Source organism: Rhea americana, unplaced genomic scaffold (genome assembly GCF_003343005.1).
Source record: "Rhea americana isolate MKP2758 unplaced genomic scaffold, rheAme1 scaffold_84, whole genome shotgun sequence".
Classification (NCBI taxonomy): Eukaryota; Metazoa; Chordata; class Aves; order Rheiformes; family Rheidae; genus Rhea; species Rhea americana.
In genome coordinates this window covers 215,775-236,000 of record NW_028187023.1, presented here as the reverse complement: position 1 = coordinate 236,000, position 20,226 = coordinate 215,775, and the positions used below count along the sequence as shown (strand labels likewise).

Genomic DNA, 20,226 nt, shown 5'->3' with positions numbered 1-20,226 from the left:
TTCTTTCTCCTTCCGCCCACCCACGCTGCGACTGCCTCTTAAACTCTGAGATTCACCACAACAATCACTTCCATAAAACAAATCTCAGGGCTCAATTTTTTCTATATTTATGGGTACCTAAATCCATTACCTATAGATATCCAAATTAAGTGAGTAGCAGGTTATTGCTACGGCTAACAGAATAGAAATACCCAGCACTTACTTACTTACCTTCCGTTTTACAAATTTGTCCCAGTAATTGTTAGGAAAGGACCTGCATAGATAAGGCAAAGATATTTCAAGTCATTTAACTTTTATGAGAAGGGAAAAAAAAGAAGCAAAATAGAAGGAAATGGCATGTTCATGATCACTGCAGATTTTCATACAATTTTGTTCACTCACACATTGCACTTTATGAGAACAATTTCTTTTGATGCAGATGGCAGTTGTCAGGACAACCTGTGGTCTATTTGAATTTATGACTCACTGCAATATCATCTTTCTTTTTTCCCTTTCCTTTTTCTCAGACATAAATATCATGAATGGCTACAAAAGGACAGCAGGCTAAATATTATCATTTAATGATCCTAACAACTCAATAATAGCAGGATTTTCACTGYAGTATCATTGATCTCCTAAATAAAGCCTTTACCGTTTCCAACTACAAGATCAGTACAGACAAACAAGCCTTGCAATCTGCGATGAAAGTAAGAGTTTTGCAGTATGAATAATTTTTCAGCTCACTGGATTACACTGCAATTTGAGGTTGAACACTTGGGAACCAGTGGACAGTGTGTAAACATACAAAATTAAAATTAAAAAAATATTCTAAAACATAGATTATTGCTATGATCATTTGGAGAAAAGAGGGWTTACTGGTAGTCTTGTTCTCAGGTGCATCATATAAAAGATCACTGTTACTGGATCTGAAATCTCAGAACAAGATCAGATAAAAGCAAGTTTACAATTCTAAGACTTCAAGACCCTTCAGCTCATGGATGTTTTGCATCTTCCCCCTTTCCCTCACCCCTTCTCTGCCTCCCCACCTCCGAACAGTCACGTCCACTGCGCTAAGTAAAGCAACAACTGTTGTGTATAAAAACGAAAAATAAATGGACCTTTTAAGCAAGGTCTCGCTCTAATGCAGCCAGCTTGTGCCAACGTCTTGTACAGCAAACATATAACTGTACTGCATTTAGGGTCCCATTTTTGTCTCATTACTTATCTTTTTAACTTATAAAAAAAGACATTTCAGTATATAAACAATAGTGGGTATCCCTGAGGCTATAACCACTGCACTAAACCTTGAGAGTCAGTTCCTGTCAGAAGGAAGGTTTAGTCAGCTTAAATTAGATTTATCTTTTACTCAACTTCAGTAGATAGATTAACATGCTGAAAACAGGCAGTATAGGATGTCCTTTGGGACAAGCTGACAACACATCTCGTTAATTCACRCTGATTTCTACTGAGGATCGGCTGTCTGTCTGTCTAGTAGCTTGCTTTCAATCAAACAGGTTGGAAATTAAGCAAACTCTCCAGTTTCCAAATGGAGAAAAGAGGTTTTTCCTCTCAGTTTACAGTACAGCTAAAGTAGCATTTACAGTATTCAAAAGCTTGCCCATAGCCCTTGAGGACTTGGTAACCTATAAGGACAGACTCTGCCAGCAAACTTGCCAAGCTCTGACATGTGGCAAAGGGCAAAACAGTCTTATCAAGAACTGAAATCACAAAGCTCAATATAGATTTTAAGTTGTTCTTACTCTTCTCAGACATCTTAGATCTTCAGGGTAAAAGGAAATGCAGAAGGCTTATGCTAACTGCATAGATGAAAGAATCCACTAATCAAAATAATGTGGAAATTTGCCTTTGAGGGCTCTCACTCTCATAGAAGAAAGTATCTGAAAGATACAGGAAAAATTGCATTTTTCTGTCTTTTGTGCCAGCAGAAGAACACRAAGGATGTTTATAAACTGAGTACAAGATTTTTTGAAAAGCAGTGCTCAAGAGCAATTAGTTACTCGTCAGAGTTCCTGAGGCAATCGGGACAGTAGGTGGTAAGTTTACTTCTCAAAGATCAAAAATGGCTTTGGAAACAATTCTTCAAGGTAGTGCAGTGCAAMCAGTCAGCTGGCTTAGTACTAGCTTTGAGCTATAGAGAGGTGGAAATTTCTGTCATATTCATGCTAAGGAATTCAAAGAGCATGAGATCTGCTGCAGATGGTATCTTTTGAGAAACAGTGTTATACTACATTGTCTGAAAATCTGCTGTACCCTACCTTCTCAAAGATAGTAAAGATATTCTTACAGAGGAGAGTTAGTTTCTAAGCAATACTTACAAGGGAAGTAGTAACACAATTCAGAAAACTAGAAGAAGCTTTTACAACTTAGTAAATTTAAATAAATGACCCAAAGTTCTGACTGATCTGAATACTGTTCCCYGGCCATACAAAATACTTTGTTTCAATTTATACTCTATTTCACWGTAATTATTCCAGATGGTGCTCTTGACAGTAGTTTCAGTGTAAGTTGATTTTGCCAGCACAGAGCAAGCCTGCACTTCTGGTACCTGTACTACTCCTATCCTCCACATGTGACCTTGCTGAGCAGGGGGGTTGGACTAGATGATCTCCAGAGGTCCCTTCCAACCTTACTGATTCTATGACTCTATGAGAAGTATGAGTCTGTCAGGTGTCAATACTAAATTCAATTTGGAAGTCAACCTTCTGTAAATGAGATAGTATATGCTCATCAAGGGTAAAATGTATATGGGGTAGTTGCTCCAGTTCAGACCTGACATTTATTTTCATTCAGTATTTAAAATGTCTTTTGCACTTCCTCCAATTCTTCAATTTATATCTTTTTACTCAACAAAAATCCATCAGCCTGATGTAGCTTCCTTAGGAAGTTAGTACCTAGTCTGCGAATCTTCAGCTGTAATCCGCTTAATGTGACCTGAGCCTGTGAAAGTACTGGCTGAAACACATCACAAAAACCAGAAAAATATATAAGAAAAAAGAGAAACTTCCAGTTCAGCTCTCTCATCTTAGAAGAGCCACTTAAAACTTCTGAGGTTGCAGAATGTCTGTGGTTATTACATACTCTGCAAAACTTATCTTCTTAAAAGGTGGCTTAAGTCAGCTCTCAGTGACAAAGACAGGAAATGAAGGTGTCTGGGTACTACCTCAGTATTGCCAAAGAGACACAAATACATCAAGATTTTTCCACTTCAGAGGGCAGCATCTGATTCACTTACTGTGTAAAGTCTGGCTAGCCCAAGACACGTGGGATTAAAAAAGTCTCACAATGAACAGTGCCTTTTGGACTCCCCAGAATAACTACAGGGAAATAAATACATACTGCAAGGAAAACACTATGAAATAGTAAGCTTCCTATACTAGCACTGCTATTGCATAGTACTACGGCTTGCTTGATACTGCTGCCAAATGCTCTATTTCGGTACTGAATTCCAGCATGARCAGGCCACGCAATATGAACTATTTAATTCTAGAAAGTCTGCTAAACACTGTTTGGGACTGAGATCCTCATATGATATCACATCAGTTTAACAAGCATGCTGTAAGAGTAAGGAAACGTGGTTAACTGATCTTTGTGTAAAGATTATCTAACAGCACTGCTTCATCACGAGTTTGACGTTGCCCCACTACGGTCTTTTTCCTCGTGACTGAGTTTCCGTTCACGTGTCAGAGAGGTGTGCTCAGCTCCACTGCCTCAAATCCACCGACCACCGCGGCAGCTTCCCAACTCTTCTGCTTCAGACGTCTAACCTTTGCAGGAGGCTTTGCATTTCCCAGAGATGCAGGGCCACTGCTTCTGTCTCAGATCCTGTCTCATTTATAGGAATTGAAAACTTCTCATAGTGAAAGAAGAAAATACTAACACTATCCTTGGAAAAGTGTCAGTACAATAGATGCTTGTTATACCATCACAGTTGTCGATCTTTGTACTGCTCTTAGTGCACCAGGAGTCAGAATGAAAAAATAAAGGAAAGAGCTGAAGAACGAGAAAAGGCTGGATGAWAGTTTACTGCTCTCTGCCAAAAGGAAGGTGGTCGAGAAGGTAAATTTTATGCTGAACTGAGCCACAAGAATTACACACATGTAGTTTCCTAATTGTTGTTCGGATCCATATGCAGAAAAACAAATGCCATCTTTTTCAAATATCTATACAAATATTAAAAACACAAATCAGTATTTCACTTAACTGCACACATTTAATTTAATTTAAATTAAAGGGCAGCCATACTACTTCCAAGACTTTATATACTATCCATAGCAGAAAGTAACAAGAAAGGAAGGCATAAGGAATTTATGGGAATGAGAAAAAAAAATTCACTGTTATCAGAGAAAATAAATAAAAACAAAATTGCAAACTGAATTCAGCTGTGATTTACAGCACATTTTTCTGATAAATATCAGAATATAAAAAATAGAATTGCTTCTCAGTTTATTACTCTGTATGTTCTTATTATATTTTCTAGCTTTCAGTGATCTACATGCAAAAATGAAAGAGCCCTCCATATTTTAAAAATATTTTAACAGAATTTTAAAATAAATTTCAAGTAACCTTTTATTGTACCTTTAATTTCAGACTGAGCTATAGATTAGCACATATTATTAATGAAAATTTCTTAAAAAATCAGATCTGGGAAAACAAAACATTCAAGCATTTATAATATTGTAGAGATTCTAATGTTAATGAAAATGCTAAGGGGCACTATTTATAACTGCTATCTTCAAAAATTGACTATGACCAATAAATCAATTATAAGACAGACATTTTGACTATTTGATAGCATATCACCACTTCTGTGCATTGAGTTGATGATTTCTGGTGGCTTGTTTTTATTGAATACTTACTTATGCCTGCACATATTTAAATAACAAGTGCTTTATGACTTGTAAATAATTTGATACCTCTTCCCTCTTTTTCAGATTTCTCTTACTGTCCTTAAGCTATGACACTAATGGAGAAGGAAAGAAATCTAAGCCTAGGTATACCATTTCCAACATGGGTTTCTAATCGTCTTGAAAGACTAAATGATGAGAAATAGCCTGTAGACTAGGCATTGTTTCAAGAGATTAATTTACCACATTTCTCTGTGTTGTTGCCTCCATATATATAGATTTTTTTCTCCCCCATTTCTATGTTTTCTCTGCTCACACAGCACAAAGGCACAAGACAATCTGGCTCTGTTTTTATTTCTGGCATCCCTGAAAATGTGTGATATATTGCTGTAATATATAGTTATATGTGTTTTTTGACAAAAAAATAAAACCCAGCTTCAGCTACTTACACACATTTCTACTGTTTATCAGTTTGCCCAAAAGAGTACATGAAAGACATGAAGGGAACTTTCAAGTTAAACTTACTTGACTAAGAAGTCAAGAACCAATATAGGACCTTGCTTACAACAGTATCTAAAAGTAAAGGCTCTAAATCAATCTCAAAATTACATAGTGCTGTTTTCACGCTGCTAAACTGAGAAATAATCTGTTTGATTACATTTGTTAATGCTAATTTAGAATGACTCATATATCGGAGCTATTCTTGTAATTCAGTACCTAAAGTGGTGAAAGAAAAGGAAGGTGACCTCTTGAACAGATTGCTGCAGCTCAGCAGGAAGAACTTACTGTATGTTTCTTTCTCTTGCCTAACTTTGTAGCATTCACACGCAGAACAGCAGGTGAATCTCCRAAAACCTGTGTATGACTACTACGCTATTTGTTAATACATACAACCAGACGGTAATAGCTGTCGAACCTACCCTGGGAATGCTATTTTACACTAGATCTACTTCTCTCATATTCAAATTTTGTTGGAGAGAAAGGGAAAGGAGGGCAGTAGAGAATACCGCTGTATAACATGAATGTGAAACTGAGTCAGGGAAAAGGATGTACGCTATGTTTTAAAGCTTATTCACAAGTGACTAMCTTGTGAAACATCTTGAGAAAGGCTTAGGAGGGAAGATATACAAATCTTGCGAACTCTAGAACAATACAAAGGAGGGGGAAAAGACATCCCTGTTATGATAATATTTATTAAACAAACAGATAATATAGGATTCCACACTAGAATCTACTGTTGCATCCAATATAAGGTGAAGAACACATTTCCTTCAGATGCAATAGGTGGCATGCAGGCAGGTAAGCTTCAGTGGCTTAGTTAATTATAATATTTATAAACAACTAAACATACAACCTTTTAATTTTACTTACGGAGTGTTTATAACCAGGCGGTCCCACTGTCCTTTAATATCATCCTCAGATGGCTGTTCAGTTATGTACAGACCGTCAAATTCCAGCTTTCTAGCTACTTCCTTTTCTCTCTTGAATACAACCAGAGGAACCTAAGAAAATGACAGTGGACATGTTTGTTAGGGTATACACATTTTTAGAAGCTGTGATATCTACCTATATTAAGTAATATTTATAATATTATATTTTACCAAATGTCACACTAGCATCCTGAGGACTAGATACACAGGTCAAAGATGTTACTGTGAAGACTTCTTATCTCAGCCATAGGCTGAATTTCTACTTTCTTATCTATCTTTCTTTTCTCAAGCAGATCTTGGAATAAGATCATCAATATTATTCATGCTAAATAACAAAACTCAGCTTTTAGCATAAAACAAAAATTGAAATTCTAGACACTGCTCGTTCACTGTCCCAGTTGCATAATCTTGGGGGACAGTTAATGCTCCTGCTGTTAGCAGTGGCAGTGTTGATACAGTATGACCCTGAATTCCAAAATCAGCAAGCCAACAATAAAAATGAAGGAAGAAGAATTGAGAAAGATGGATTGCCCCGGCCAACTGGAACAGAGAGGTTCAATTTACTTCCTTCATAATTTCATATAGAGTAAGCTGGTCATTACTCCCCAGAAATTCAAAAGGTGGCGGGAAGCATTACTGCTTTGCTTTTCTCAGATTCATTCTTTGTAATGCAGAAGATTAGATTAGTGCAGACAAAAATTTGACTACCAGTATGTAAAGCACTGTGCTCTCAACTCTGAATTGTTTACATGACACTGCAACATGCTTTAGTACTGCTTCGTAGCACTGAATTACTGACAGATACTGAGGAAAACATCTAAATATTAAATAGTGAGCATTGTAAGTATTTATATAAATATGGGTATTCTGATCTCAACTCCAAAAATCACTTTGTGACAGACAGACTGTCCTTTAACACACACAGATTAATAATCAAATTCAGAACTTGCCTTTAAGCAATAGTATCCAATCACACAGACAAACGAGATAATAGTATGAATAACTGCCAGGCCTCTGAGAGTAGGTGCCATGTAACCTGTACTTTCTTCTAAAACAAAAAACACCATGCCCTCGTCCTCTTCCTCTTCATCAAAAGAGTTCCAGAGATTAGAGTCTTCCTCTGCTTCATCAAGTGGCTCTTCTGTCACCTGAGAAAATTCAAGAGCATTACAAACATACAAGGAGCTTAAAAGCTTTTCCTCCATTTCCTTTATTATAATGACAAATCCCTAATTTCTTCCAAATAACTGACGTTTGTTAAGCCTACTCTGCTGAGATGACAGAGTATTAGCTTTGAAAATTAGCATCCTTCAGTTTCAGAGCAAGAGCAGCAGAAGTCTCCCATACCACTGAAAAGAAAATCTAGAAAGGCAAGTACAGTATACCATCATTTCAAAATCTCTCCTTTAACAGTATCATAGTGAAAACAAAACAAACAATGAAAATGTTATGCACAAATGTCTTACTGGAGGAACCCAGCAATGATGGAATGACCTGGTCTGACTGAATTCTGGTTTTGTTTTCTAATCTATATTGTTCGTGATTACTAAACTCTAGGAAGAAACAAGATTCTCTTGTTATCAACTCATATATTGCCCATGAATTTGTATTTCATGTTTTAGTTTAGATCATACCAGTTAATATAGCACTTAATTAGTACTTCATAAATATTCTAAGCCATAAAGCTGCTATACTGCACTAAATTCTGCCAGTAGCATTAGAAAATTGGCCTTTGGAATAAAAGTGCTAAGTGTCTGTCTTCTGACAGCTTTCTCTGAAAACCCACATCCCCTCTGTCTTGTTCCAGCTCCTGTCCTCCCTCCTGTCCACGACGGATTACCTGGTATCGATGAATACGAACTTCTGTCCTGCCTCTGCAATGCAGTGAAATGTTGGCTGAYCCACAAGACTCAATGAAAAGCAGGGAGGAGTGGCGGGAGAGGACTGGCAAAGACGGAAGCACACTCCTCTATATTCTTTTCAAGTCCACCTTCACTAACCAAATGGGATGGGAAGAGAGAGGCAGAGTAGCCCTGACTCTCTCCCTCCCAAAATGGCCGATGGAAAGTCTTCCTAGTTWTCAAGTGCCTTTTATGTCTTCATCTGCCCTATCTCTGAGACTTYACCCTGATCAATTAAAACCCAATCCCAGTAGAGAAATATCTTCATCACTACAGTCACTAACTAAAAACACTGGTAATGACAACACAGAAAACAGAACAAATAATCGTGACAACAAAACTGCACTCTTACATGGAAACACAGTTAAGAAGGATCAAAACATATATTTGATCTTCTTTTGGTGTTTGAGTTATTTTAGCTGGATTTTAACTTTCCCATGATAAGATTAACAATTCAAATGTTAATATATATATGTGAGTGAATGAAAAAAATGCCTATAACTCAACTATACAAGATGAATGAAATAAACGTATATTTTCATTGATCCTGAGTAAAATAAAAACAGACTTAGTATCTCAAAGTTTAGTAATGAAGTTTAGAAACTTCTAAATTATTTTATATTTAAATGCTTTTAGTTAGTGCTTGAAAGGCCTCAACAATGGCTTTATTAAACAAGCCTTAAACTCAGCATTAAATATGCTTTTGGAAATAACCAAAAACAATTTAAGGAACAGTGCAATAAGCATAATCTTACCTTGTAAAATAGCAGGATAAAGTTGATAGCAAATGCGACAAATAAAGCAAGAAACCGTAGGTTATAAAAATTTCTTGCCAAGTAATGCTGGGAAAAGAAATTAAGAAAAAAGAGAAAAAAATTAGAGATGGCCAGTAGCTAATATTAAGATACAGAAAGTAGGCAGTAAGGTTTCTAAGAAAGTAAATGTAAGATTATATTGCTTTTGGTTGCCATTATATGATGCTTAAAAGAGCAAGGGCATTTCCTGGTAGTCTATTCTCCCATTCCCTGGTAAATAGGATTAAAAATAATGGGCTTAAAATTGCAACAGAGAAGACCGAAATAGAATACTAGGGAAAATTTTCTAAGAGCAATGCCAGAGAAATACTGGAATAAACTACTTGAGCAGGTTGCAGAGAATTCTTCACTTGGTATTTTTAAGAACAAAGAAAGATCTTATAGAAAATAGGGCACAAGAAGCTCAAGAGGTTACCTAATCATTCTGTTAAGTCAAGGTAAAAGAAATTATATACATACTTTAATTCTTACAATGCTATGAAGCATTACAAATATCATTAAAGACTGACTACAGTCAATCTTCTGAAACTCATGCCAACCCTCCTTTTGTAATGAAATTTCTCCCTCCCTTCAATATGTTCTGTATTATACAAATAAAAGTTCAATGACTAACAGAATTTAAGTAAAATTTACCAGCATTTTTGTTTGATAGATTTCCAAAGCTTTAAAGAAGTTAGCCATAACAGCCTCAGGTTTCTCAATCTTTTGTCCATGCCTTCGCTTCTTTTTCTTCACTTTTCCCTCTTCTAGATGCTCAGATTGTACTTCCTTTGCCTTATCTTGCTTTTCACCATCTTCCATGCTAGAAGAAAGGTTAGCTAAACAAAAAAAATACCTAGACAAACTTGCATATTATAATAGTTTTCATTTAGAGAGAATTCTAATTTAGAAAGGTTGGTAAACTACTWTGAGACAGTGAGTGAAGGTCACTGTAAGTAAAGATTTCAGATAGAAAATAAAACAGAAGTCAAAAAATGACCTTAGTTCCAAATGATACAAAAGAATAACAATCACTGAACGAACACAGAGTAGAGCAACAGGGTAAAAGTCCAAAAATCAGGCAGATGTTACTGCACCAAATGTAAAGTGAATAGSTGTGTGCCACCAAAACCAGTGATGCACGCACATACTCATTAAAAGCAACATAAAAATTGTAAGAGTTCACATGTAGTTTCTTGAACCTGAGGCTAAAGAAAAGATTTTAGGATATCAGATGCAAGATCATAAGAAACTGAGTTCATTTCAGCACTATTGTTAAAGGGATGAATGAGTAAGGAAGGTGAAGGTTCCCTCTGAGGGCCTCGTCTTACAAAGTGTCAGTCAGATGGCTGGCCAGGAAGACTGACTTAAGTGGAAGTAGACTTTTAAAGTCAATTTTTTTAACTGAAGGCAATTTCAATTTGCTACAAAAGTAGTGAAGAATGAAACAGACAAAGACGACAACAGGAAAATGAGTTCAATAAAATAATAAAAGGAAAAAAAAGATCATGTTTATTAAAAAAAAAGTGAAAAAGGCTAAAATAAGAACATAAGTGAGAATTTGGCTTATTTCCTAGGTATTTATAAAATGCTTCGCTGAAGCACTGGTAAATGCTATTAGAGTCTGGATTAGGAGACCAAAATCAAYCAGCAAAGAGCAGAACTACTACTCCCCCCACCACCCAAAACAGACAAAGCTTCCAATAAAACTTTTAAAAGGGGTGATTCAACCAATCTGAATATTAACTAATTTAATACCATAGTCTGGATAAAACAACAATTTCTGAAGCTCCTTATCTTTAAGCATAAAAATGAGAAGTTACTGTCTTCATAACAAAAAACATTCATTAACAGATTATTTGGATTCTAAGTACAAAAGAACATAAAAATGTGCAAGTGCACTTATCAATTAATGAAAATACTCTAAACAAAGAAAATAATGKTTAACATCTCTGCAGGGATTAAGTGGGAGACAAATCATATCAAAGCAATTCTGTGACAGTAAAATCCAAGGAAGGGACTTTAATGAAGAAATGAAAAATATACTGAACCCTCATGGATGATGTGGATGACATACTTTAATGAAGTCACAGAAAAAACATAAATACATACGCCTGTGTTTATATATATATATGCATGTGAATGTATACAGACACATGCATATATATATTTATGTAGGTAGGTAGGTATGTATCTCTGTAGAACAAAGGAAGACAACTATAATTTTCAGACAAGCTATACAAAAGTATCTATCTAAAAATTGACATACATTAAAATAATACACAGAGCAGATTAGAAAAATGACTGAGACAGCATGGCTCTCATAAAATTAGAATGCTTCTGGGGCAAGGAGAGCATTTTAAGAGCTATTTTTAAGTAGCCATCCGTAGGATAACAGGATGAAGGAATGTATCTGCTCTGAAGTTCACATCTGCTCCTAAAAACACTCAAGAAGAAAAGCACAGACATAGCTACAGTTTTAGGTTCAACTAAGACTAAAAAAAATTGTTTGGGTAGTCAAATCTTGTGTTTCAATAATCACTCATTGTCTTCTTTGTTGCTTGAAAACTATAGTAGATAGTAGAAAGTAAGGTAAGTGTAAATAGTAGCAACAAAAAGTTGCAGAGTTTTTYAAAATTGGTGTTCATTTTTAAAGGTGGTTACAGGAATTTTTTTAAAAGACAGYGATTGTAAATTTATATATGCCGTATTGTCAGGGTCCTTGGAAATCAAATTAGTATTTTGTAGCCCACTGGGATGGACTGCAATCTCTTGAGGATTGTGCTGCTTATCAAAATACTGATAAAGTGTTTTGAATACTGAGCACTGATCAGCTTATTTTCTGGCCAAGTTATCTAACATTAGCTAGAAGTAGCAAGGAATTAAAGAGCAATTGTGTAAAAGTAACTTACTCAGCCTTCTCAGATTCTGTTTTTCTTTCTGTTTCAGCTTCTTTTGCTATTTCAGGTATCTGCAAGAACACTTTAACTATCAGAATGGATTCCGGTAAATAAAAATTTTGCAACGCTACTGTTTTTAAATATAATAATCGTCATATTATAATTTTTATTAATACCACTCTTCCAGTTTTAAAGTGTTAGATTTCTTAAACAGATCAGACTTGATTTTAACAGTGAAAACTGCAGAAATTCTTCTAAAAACCATTTATTAGTATAGAGTTAATCAATACTGTAACTAGTCAAGTTGACTGAATAACTTAAAGGAATTATTCAGTGTTATGAAACAGGTTGTGTGAACAGTTGAGGATGAAAGTAACTTTATGTAGCTCGTATCCTAAAATACAAATATCAGTCATGAAGACTCAKTGCTGTTACTGTTTATGATGTTTATAACCATCAATTTGCCTCATTCCAAATGTAAAATGAGGAACAGTGTATTGTATCAATGACAGCATCAAAACCTGGAAAAGATCTGTGTAATTATTAGGCACTACAAAACCCAGTTACTCTGTCAAGATCAACTAATGCAACTGACACCAGGCAACTATTTAAACAAGGTGTACTTATGCAGTATTTCTCCTCAAACTACTTATCTTGGATGGGTAGATGATCCATTAAACCACTACTGGCACACYTTACAATCATCAAAGTTACAACAGTCCCTGAGACCGTGAAAAACCAATATACTATTTTACAGAYGGCTAACTGCAGCAGAGAAGCCCAGGCCCAGGTTTTAAACATCCTTAGACTCATTGTTGCAAGACCAAARTAATCTCATTTCAAATGCAGTTCAGGTACCTAAGTTTCTCCGAAAATCAGAGATGCAGGCTCCCAAATCCTATATTTACAGAGGAATTTRAAGAGAATTTAGACTCTTTAAATTTTGGTACCACTCACTTCTGCAAAAACCTATTTTAGCTCTTAACCTCTTCTATATTCCCTAGAAGTGCTTAGACACCATCGTTTTAGTTGGTGAATTCTCTTAAATTTCTRGTTCTCTTGATAAGCATAAGTACAAGGTTACTTAAAGCAAAAGTTACCTTAACTTCTCCATCACTAGTCACCTGGACACCTTCACATGAGCAGTGAAAGGATTTACTAAACAGAGCTTGTCTTGCTTATCTCACCTCTCACCCGTGAAACTTCGTCTAATATACTTGATGCACAAATGTATAACTCTTCCACAAAATATTCCCACCTCAAACTGATTGGGGATAATTTGATGCCTCCTAATTCTTGTATAGGGTAGGGTGGGAAAAGAATGAATAAATTCACATCCATCCACTCTGTTCCTCTATCATATATGCTCTGCTGTCTCCTTTCCAGGCTGAAGAGCCTCAGCCTGTTTAACTTCTACACAAGGGTTGTTATACAGATTTGATAAACTTTTGACCTCCACTAGATTTTTAAGTTCTATCACATTCTTTTCAAAATAGAGGAAGCTGACCTGCACGGTCTTCAGCATGCAGATATACCTTGGGTTCATCGGGTACAATAATCTGTTTTTGTGTTCTTTCTCTTTCTTCTTAACAATTCAAACTTTGCTCTGATTTTTTTTAGTCTGCACTGATCAATATTTTCATTGAACTGATGGTTTCACACAACTATTTATTATAATCTCAAGATTTCATTCCCAAGATGTAATGATGAGCTCAAAGTCCATCATTTTACAAGTAAAATTAGAACTCTTCCTCCCATATGTATCACTTCACTGAATTTTAAGATTCAATGCTATTTTAAGGTATCTTCTGCAATTTTTTAGTTAGTTAGTTTTTAATTGCTACGAATACCTTAGATTTATCAGCAAACTCTGTCACCTCACTATTCATGCTTTTCCTTATTTGTTTCTTTATTTTCTGCATGGTGCTCTCCATAGATCTCTGGGGAATTCCGTAGTAAAAACTATTTCCTAACAACCGATTTCCATCACAAAGTCATACAGAGTTTCACTGGTTATTTTGCAGTTTCTCTGGCTATACAGTAATGCCAGTAACCTTATGGCTACACAATTATTTTTTTGCACAACATAATGGCGAATTATATCCAATTGTGTATCAATAATTACAAACAAGTCTTAGAGAAATGTACAGTTCAAAGAAAATACTTGATTCAACATTTACTGAAGAAAATTACAAAATATTTACTCAGATCTCCCAGGGTCTTTAAGTTCAAAAAAGACTTTTTAAACACCAACCATATTATATTTATGCTAAATGAGATATGATTTAAAAGGACTGCCATTTTTAATTAAATACATATAAATGAATGAAAAAATAAAAGTAAGAAAATAAATAGAAAGAGTAGTTCTATTTATAAGCAGTAAACAAATCATGGAGGAAAAATTTGAATAGAGAGGAAATAATAAACTATGAAGTTGTACGACGGAGGTTTACGTTGAAAATATCTGGCAAGTATGCTATAAAGAGTTGGATTAAATATGATGAGAAGAAAGAAATCTCTGAATCACAGGTAGAAGCAGATCTGAGATGCAGAGTGAAATATAACACCAAATCTGACAGAGGCATTTCGATTTTGACCTTTAGCTCAGGCCTGTTTTTAAATAGAAGAACAATAAATTATACTTCATCTAGCAGAGTGAAACAAAGAAAACCGTTCATAAAACAGAATAAAAGTGAAGTATGATACTATGATAAACATTAAAGTAACAATACAGGCAAATTATTTCAAATAATTGGAAATACAAGGATATTTTATTGCATAAAATCACTAAAACAACTAGGAGAAAGAAGTTAAGATGATGATAAAGAATTATTGAGGAAAAAGTATTTTATAAAGGTAATTGATGTAGAATTGATGTGATGTGTAACAAAATGGGGAGTGCAGAACAAAGTATACGAGACTGTAAACTGCTTAAAACAAGAACTGTTCCTAGAAAGCTGCTAGCATTTCTTGGTTTGACTGAAGTCCAAATGAACAGTAACAACAATTCACTGAAGTCTACATTGGGCTGAATTTTTCTGCTGTTAGGTCTATTTTTTAAAAGAGTACAGAATAAGAAGTATTTTCTCAACCAGTACATTTCTTAATCAGTTAACAGACAAATAATTCAGTTAGAATTAATAGAATGTTCAGTAGTATATTTGTATTGCCTTCTGCAATGAAATACAAAATCTCTTTTAACATACCTGTACTCCTTTTTTCTTACGAACTGTGTTTTCCARAGAAGAAGGAATATCAGAACCAAGTATTTCTGCAATATCTCCAAGTCCASCATCATGACCATGTTTAGAGCCACCTTCTTTCTTTGTATGAATGCCAAAAATATCTGAGATGATGTCACTTTCTCCCTTTTCACCCTTTACAAATTGCACAAGTTCAGCTCTAATGCCCTGCTCGGCACCTTCAGCTTTTTCTGCTTCCATAACATCATCATGGATTCCAAACTGTGTTGGGTCAGGCATGTCCCCCAGTATTTTAGTAACTTTGATGTTCTTGGCTCCTTCCACCAGGCCACCCCCAAATACAGTGCTCCAAAGAATCTGGAAAATTCCCCATACTATAGAAAAGAAYAGTTGGAATATCCCTACAAATAGCATCCAGAAAAAGGAGAAGAAAACTTTCACCATCTCTTTTACTGTCATCTTTCTAACTTTCCTGTATTGTTTCCTTAGGTTCTTCACAGTGACCATTTTAAAAAAGTTAGTAACGTTCTTCTTCACTGCAACACAGGCTATTGCAAAAGCTGAGGCTGATTCCAGGGACTTTTCTTCTTCTTCTTCATCTCCAATATCCATTACATAACAAGATTCTGTCCCCTCCTCCTCCTCAGGTCTTTCAGCTGAATCAGTTTCAGAGATCTGGGATGCTAACTGCATTTCAAAGATTGTGTCTTCACAGAAATTCACAAAGAGCTCCATTTTTTCTTGCTCTCCACCTTCATTTACAACATCAAATATAAACTGTCTTTTAGATTCCTTCACTTGTGGCTTCTCCCACTGCATTCTACTGGATTCACTGATTTCAAAGTAAACTCTCTCTATTTTCTTGGCTCCACCCATTATCTCAATACGGCCAAGGTATGGTTCAAAGTAATTGAGAACACTTTCTGCAGGTTCTAGCAAGCTCTGAAGGCGTGAATCATTAGGCATATGCTCTGAAAGATTCGTTAACAACACTGCTACATTAAATCCAATGTCTTTGGCTGGTTCRTGAAATCGTTCCACAAAATCAACATAGTTAAACATATCATTTTCATCAGCTTCTGCACAGGACAGCAGGAATTCAATCTCTGACTGCATGTATTGCTTCTGAGCTTCCATTGATTTCTGGAATTCTTTCTTTGAGATGATGCCTTTACCATCTGGGTCATGCTCTTTGAAAGCATCCGAGTTAGTTAGATCTTTTAACTTGAGAAACATGTCAAAGAACTTCAAAATCATTTCTACATTGCTGGATGATTCTACAAGTGTGTCTACCATTTGTTTTCCAATAGTTCCATTTACAACGTTACCTATATTGTGTATTAAAAAAGTAAGTTATTTGGTGTCTCTACATTTTAAGTTAATAATTTAATATTAATATTCATGGTGATAACAAAAGAAAATGCCCATTTTCATATTTCATTCTTAAATCTCTGTAAGTTTCATTTCAATACACTTTTCAGTGTATTTTTTCAGAAAAAAGCTTTTTCATGTTCAATAGATAATAATTCACGTTCAATAGATAATAATTTCTAAATAAATATGAAATAGCTTTTGTAGTAGCATCATATTAAGGCAAAGTTTAGAAAGGTTGATAATTATTATATTTTATATTATGAAACTGTGATAATAATATGTAACCACAAAAAAACAGGTCCAACCTTCAAGCAGAGACAGCAGCATTACTACCATATCCTTCAGCAGATCCAGCAGTTCTTTAAGCAATTCAATCTGAGCAGAGTCCTGGAATAAAAGCAGAGTTAATTTTTTTTTCCTCCTTTCCTTTCCAGGCATCCTATGAGAAACTGAATACCTGTGGAAGAAACTGCATGCAGGATGGTCATCCAAATGTACTTCAGACACTTCACCAACATTTCACTATCACTTTACTATAATCTGCTATCAGTAGACTTTTACAGCATGAGGGTAACCTACTACAGCAGAGATATTATCAGCACAAACATATTTTAATAAAGCATTAAAAACTACTGAAGTGCAGTTAATGGACAGTAGAAACTTGTAAATTTTGTTACTCAACAAATCTGGCAGTATTCATCTCAGAAAGAAACTGTTCTTTCTCACTTCACAGTGAATATTTAGCGGTGTAATTCATTACCACTCAAATAGAACTAGAACTTCAGTAAGTTTAGAGAACATGACGAGACTAACTTAGATTTGTGGCTAACCTGAAGGGCTTAGAACTGCAAAGTCTCCTTAAAATTCTGATACACTTCTGCAGAGTGGGAAGAAATCTTATGAACAGGTCAGAGGGTAGCAGAGGTACTGACTAGGAGTAAAATGACTCCCTTCAGTCATTCAGTATCTCATGGCTTGAGTGTACAGGTACAGTAAGCAGAAGTCACCAAAGACMACAGAAGATTTGGAAGCGTAGAGTCGGGTAGGACTCTCCAAGGCCCTGCATGGTGAAATGAACACTGCTTGTTCTCCTCCCCACGGACCATGGAGAACCGACTGTCACATTCCCTCTCTTTCTCTCAAATTTTCTCAGCTTTTCTCTTGCTCTCCCCTGCTGCAGAATGAGAAATTTGCTTTTAACGGTGCTTCTACTATGACACATCATCTGGTTTTGGTAATGGGAAAGAACAGACCAAATTGCAACCTTCATTATCAAATAGTATAAATGAGCTGAAAGCTCACGAAACTGAGTTTAATGTTAGTAAAGGTCAGCCTCCATTGATGATTGAGACTAAATGTGACACAATTGATACAATGATGTAAACTAATATTAAGTTTCAGTGTTGGACCTCTACCTGACAATAAGAAATCTATGCAGTCATTGAGTGCCAGTATGCTAACTTTACAGCTTCCACCATTCACTTGACTATATTTTATAAATATATGCAAAAAAGAATTACTAAACTAGTGAAAATACCTGTGAAAGTTTCATCTGCATATTGGCAAAGACATGAAGGAAGCCAACAACTGCATCCCACAGCCTACTATGAGCCAGGCTCTGTTGGTTACCTATGCAAGGGCCCTAAAAAAAGATTCAGATAAACACATTTTTATTTATGCATAATCAAAGTAAAAAAAAAAAAAAGAAAAAAAGAAAAAAGGCCTAAGATTTCTATTTGAAAAAATGAAAAGATAAAATGCAGACTTCCATGAGGTCACACTAGAAAGGTTCCCAGGATTTGTTTGGTATCTAGTGCATAAATTCTAGCTTCTATCATATTAAATTTAGTCATTCATGTATTTTAATATTAGCTTTACACTTGGCCAGTGATTCCATGTAACTTTATCAAAATCAAGAAAAATATAGCCAAAATATATACAAATAGGATCCTACAGGATAGGATCAGGCCATATAAATGTATAACACCACTGTTAATAGTGTGGGCTAAAATCTTTTGTTTACCTGGATATATTCTGTAAGTGAATTGAATATTTGTTTGGTGACAGCCAAAGCTTTAGAGAAGTTACGTTGTCCTGATTCATCAATGACATCTTTTCCTGAATAGTACCAGTAGAAGTCACTGATTGATTCCTAAGAAAAAACAATGTTTTTATTTTCTACTTCTGGACTTTGTACACAATATTTACACTCTACATTCATATCACTAGAAGCTGAAGTAGTAGATCTAATTTAGTGTTTCTGTGTCGATCTATTTCTCATGACAATAACTTTTACATTTTTATCTAACTATGTTTTCCTCACCTGAAGACGCAAGAGATAGTCAACTGTACTGATGATAATATTTACTGTTGTGGTGTTGCCCATCTGAGTACGTAGGTAATTTTGAAAATCTGAAATAATAAATGATTTGTGTTTGGTAAATATAAATGGAGAAATCAAAACCACATGATTATCTTCATGTACTGAGGTTGGAAGGTAGTCTTTTAAAATACTCTCCCTGGGTACAGATGCTTATTATACGGGCTAGAATTGAATTATAATATATCACAAAGTAAATRCAACTAAAGAATTGTTATCCACATGCCTTGCAGTAGGCTTTGCTGTTAATGACATGCATAAATTCTGAAATTATGTTAAGACTTAAAAATGCAAATTGAAAAGCAGAATTCACATTTCTGGCACACCACTTTTCCTGAGAAAACTAGATCAACTAATTAGAGAAAAAAAAACTTAGAATCAGTTCTGTTTAGAGAATAAACTTAACAAACATCTTCCCCAAATTAATTCAGTTCACTTACCATTATTATGCCCTTCACAGAGCAGTTGTAGAAACCTAAATAGATCTCGAGTAAATTCATCGTGCTGCAGCACTTTTTCACCTTTAAAATACATAAATACAATGATTATATGAGTATTGCTATTGTTTAGCAYGCAGAATACATCATCTTCAAATAGCATCCTTTAAAAAGCAATATTATAAAAGCTGTCTTAAAGTAATTTAAAGAAACAGACTGATAATAATGAAAACAAAACAAACTATGAGACAGAAAAAGCACAGCCAAAATATTTAGCACTCCAATGCATTCATGGTTTTAAGAAAAAAAAAGAAGTTACTAGACTATATATCTAATAAGTAAATGGTTAATTATCAATAAAACCATGCCTTAAATATGAAAGACACTTCTTTAATAAGCATCAAACTGTTCATCCAAGCTGAACACACAACTCACTGCAGACCATAAAGCTAAACCTTAAAGGATGTCTGGGAAGATGCAATTAAAGATTACATTCTGTATTTGCAACACACGATAGTATCAAAATCTGTAAACCCAAACGTACCACGCTCACGAACGATGACTGTGGATCAAAGAAAAATAACAAGAATACAGGATAAGAAAATTGGAAGTTAAAACATTTTTTCTTAAAAATGATTGCTAAAGATTTTGTAAATATAAAACATATTCAGAACTCAAATTCTAAAATTATTTTTAGTAAGTCTATTAAAAGAAGCTTCAAGCCACAGTAAACAACAGTTCCAGTTAAAGAAGGAAGCACAAATAATGTTTTAAGCACTACCGGAATAAATTTCWTTCTACTTACGAGTTCCTTCTTCAGTAACCATTCCCAGGCCTTCTGCTTTATTTTGTCTCTCAAACGCATTCAAGTCAAGAACACTTATATTAAAAAAGAAAAAAAAAACAGGAAAAAGTACTATAGCATACAATGAAAAGTTAATTTCTGCTGGGAAATCTCTGGAG

General features: G+C 35.0%; 1 protein-coding gene across 1 annotated transcript in view; it reads right to left on the bottom strand.

The window, feature by feature from the left end:
• Nucleotides 1-20,226, bottom strand: part of RYR3 (ryanodine receptor 3) — a 230,975-nt gene that overhangs the window by 10,144 nt on the left and 200,605 nt on the right. Inside the window, exons 81-93 of the mRNA XM_085323331.1 lie at nucleotides 20,069-20,142; nucleotides 19,267-19,347; nucleotides 18,770-18,858; nucleotides 18,470-18,598; nucleotides 17,984-18,088; nucleotides 16,752-16,833; nucleotides 15,076-16,400; nucleotides 11,882-11,940; nucleotides 9,624-9,792; nucleotides 8,931-9,017; nucleotides 7,225-7,422; nucleotides 6,216-6,346; nucleotides 211-253 (exon numbers count right to left, since the gene is read on the bottom strand). Of these exons, the coding sequence (XP_085179457.1) occupies nucleotides 211-253; nucleotides 6,216-6,346; nucleotides 7,225-7,422; nucleotides 8,931-9,017; nucleotides 9,624-9,792; nucleotides 11,882-11,940; nucleotides 15,076-16,400; nucleotides 16,752-16,833; nucleotides 17,984-18,088; nucleotides 18,470-18,598; nucleotides 18,770-18,858; nucleotides 19,267-19,347; nucleotides 20,069-20,142 (2,572 nt within the window). The remainder of the gene's footprint in view (nucleotides 1-210; nucleotides 254-6,215; nucleotides 6,347-7,224; nucleotides 7,423-8,930; nucleotides 9,018-9,623; nucleotides 9,793-11,881; nucleotides 11,941-15,075; nucleotides 16,401-16,751; nucleotides 16,834-17,983; nucleotides 18,089-18,469; nucleotides 18,599-18,769; nucleotides 18,859-19,266; nucleotides 19,348-20,068; nucleotides 20,143-20,226) is intronic.